The sequence below is a fragment of the Charadrius vociferus genome, unplaced genomic scaffold (assembly GCF_000708025.1).
Source record: "Charadrius vociferus isolate BGI_N301 unplaced genomic scaffold, ASM70802v2 scaffold214, whole genome shotgun sequence".
NCBI classification, from domain to species: domain Eukaryota; kingdom Metazoa; phylum Chordata; class Aves; order Charadriiformes; family Charadriidae; genus Charadrius; species Charadrius vociferus.
In genome coordinates this window covers 85,079-86,987 of record NW_009647955.1, presented here as the reverse complement: position 1 = coordinate 86,987, position 1,909 = coordinate 85,079, and the positions used below count along the sequence as shown (strand labels likewise).

The 1,909-nt window shown below is 65.7% G+C and overlaps 1 protein-coding gene across 1 annotated transcript in view; it reads right to left on the bottom strand.

Annotated features, from left to right (window-relative positions):
* Positions 1-764: 764 nt before the first annotated feature.
* ECE2 (endothelin converting enzyme 2) overlaps positions 765-1,909 on the bottom strand; it is a 5,201-nt gene continuing 4,056 nt past the window's right edge. The window contains 3 exon segments of the mRNA XM_009883389.1: positions 765-941; positions 1,066-1,161; positions 1,246-1,436. Of these exon segments, the coding sequence (XP_009881691.1) occupies positions 765-941; positions 1,066-1,161; positions 1,246-1,436 (464 nt within the window).

Sequence of the window (1,909 nt, the reverse complement as noted above, 5' to 3'; positions counted from 1 at the left end):
CCGACATCCCTCGGAGTCTCGTCTCCCACTCCCATCCCTCGGGATGTCTCATGTCCCACCCGTGTGTGTGTGTGTCCCCGGCTTTTGAGTCACCCCCTGCTCCAGATCCCACCTCTGTGCCCTCCCCGCCCCGCGCCCCCAACACTGCGAATGACCCGGAGCTGCCAGAGTAAGTGGAAACTGCTTTTAATCGTTAAATAAATTCAGCGACAGCCACCCACAGCTGAAGGCACCAGAGTCCCTGCTGCCGCCCACTGGTCCCAGCAGAGGTGGATGGGGAAGCCAAGCCGGATCAGGAGGGGGTGAGGGCAGAGCAGAGCCGGGTGGCCCCTGGCCTCCATCTCTGGCAGGTCTGGGGGCAGGAGCAGGGGGGGCTCGGCTCTAGTGCTCTCCTTGGGACCCCTCTGACCTGCCTCCCCTGGGGGAGGGGGGGGCTGAGCTGTGTCCGTCTGTAGCACGTTGGGGTGGGGGGCAGAGCTGCATTTTGGGGTTTGCTACGGCTTCTCTGCCAGCCATGCCCGGCCCCAGGCTGTGGATGGGGGCTGCGGTGGGTGCCTGGTGTGGGGCCGTGTGTGCTGGAGGGGGAGGGGGGGGGCAGAGGTGGGGCGAGGCGGTGTGTGCACGGGGGGGAGGACCGCGAAGGAGGGTGACCTGGGGGGTGGCCCTGCTCTCTGCCAGTGGGCCAACTCCAGTAGCCGGCAAGGGCTGGGTGGAAGGGGTACAGCCAGGCATCGTCCCCTCTGTCCCCAGCACCCTCCCCATCCCTACCACACCTCACAGTGCTTTCCGGGGTTCATGGGGGAGCCCAGGGGGCAGCCGAAATGTTCGACAAAGTCCCGGGAGTTGCTGAGGGTGCCGATGACACGGTACTTGTCGGGGCTGTGGGGGTCAGTCACCAGCCCTTCGTGGGAGCTCTCGGGCGTCCGGACAGAGCACCATACCTGCCGGGGCAGGAGCAGCCTCAGGGATGGGGACAGAGGTCCCCCCCAGGCAGGATGAGGGCCTGTGGGGTGGCTCCAAGGGGCCAGGGAGGGATGAGGAACCCACCATCCTGCTCCATCTTACCTGCGCGAAGCCCACAAAGAAGAGCTGGTGGTTGGTGAGCCCCAGGGCTGGCAGGCTCTTCTCCTCCCCGTTCTTCTGCAGCCAGGACTTGTATGCCTGCGGGAGAGGCACCCTGAAACCCCAGGGAGGGACACACAGGCACAGGGGGGTCCGCATCCCACCTAGGGCAGTGGCACTCACGTTGTAGGCTGCCTTGAGCCCGCCGTTGTCAGCGATGTTCTCACCCAGCGTCTGCCGGCCGTTGACCTTCTCGTGGTGGACGATGTAGCGGCTGTACTGCTCTGTCATGCATGCCGTACGGTTCTTGAAGGCCTCCAGGGAGGAGTTCTGCCACCACGGTCGCAGGTTGCCCTCCTTGTCATACTCCCGCCCTGCGGGACCAAGCCGTGGGGTGGGACAGGGGATGCTGGACCCCTGCAGAGCCACTGCTGCAGGGGGTCCCAAAGCAGGGTGGGGTGCAGTGGGGACAGCCCCAGGGGACACCGGGGGACCTGGTGCATTGCATCCATGCCCAGGGGAGATGATGTCCCCCAGCCCATGCTCTGGGCAGGCTCCGGATGGGGCTCAGCTCCCTTGGGTCCCCAGCCATCTCATGGTGCATCCCCACTGTCCCAAGCCACATTTGTCACCCCCCTATCACCCCCATCTCAGCTCTGGGGCTGCGGTGAAGGTGCAAAGCAGAGCAGATGTGAGAGGGACCCGTCCCGCGCCCCACGGGGAGGAGGATGAGGAAGGGGCCGGGGCTGCAGACACCGTGTCCTCACCAAGCAGATGGAGCGAAAGCTGCACAGAGAAGCCGGGGGGAGGTATCGGCGGGTGCCACCTGGGGAGACAGGACGATAGA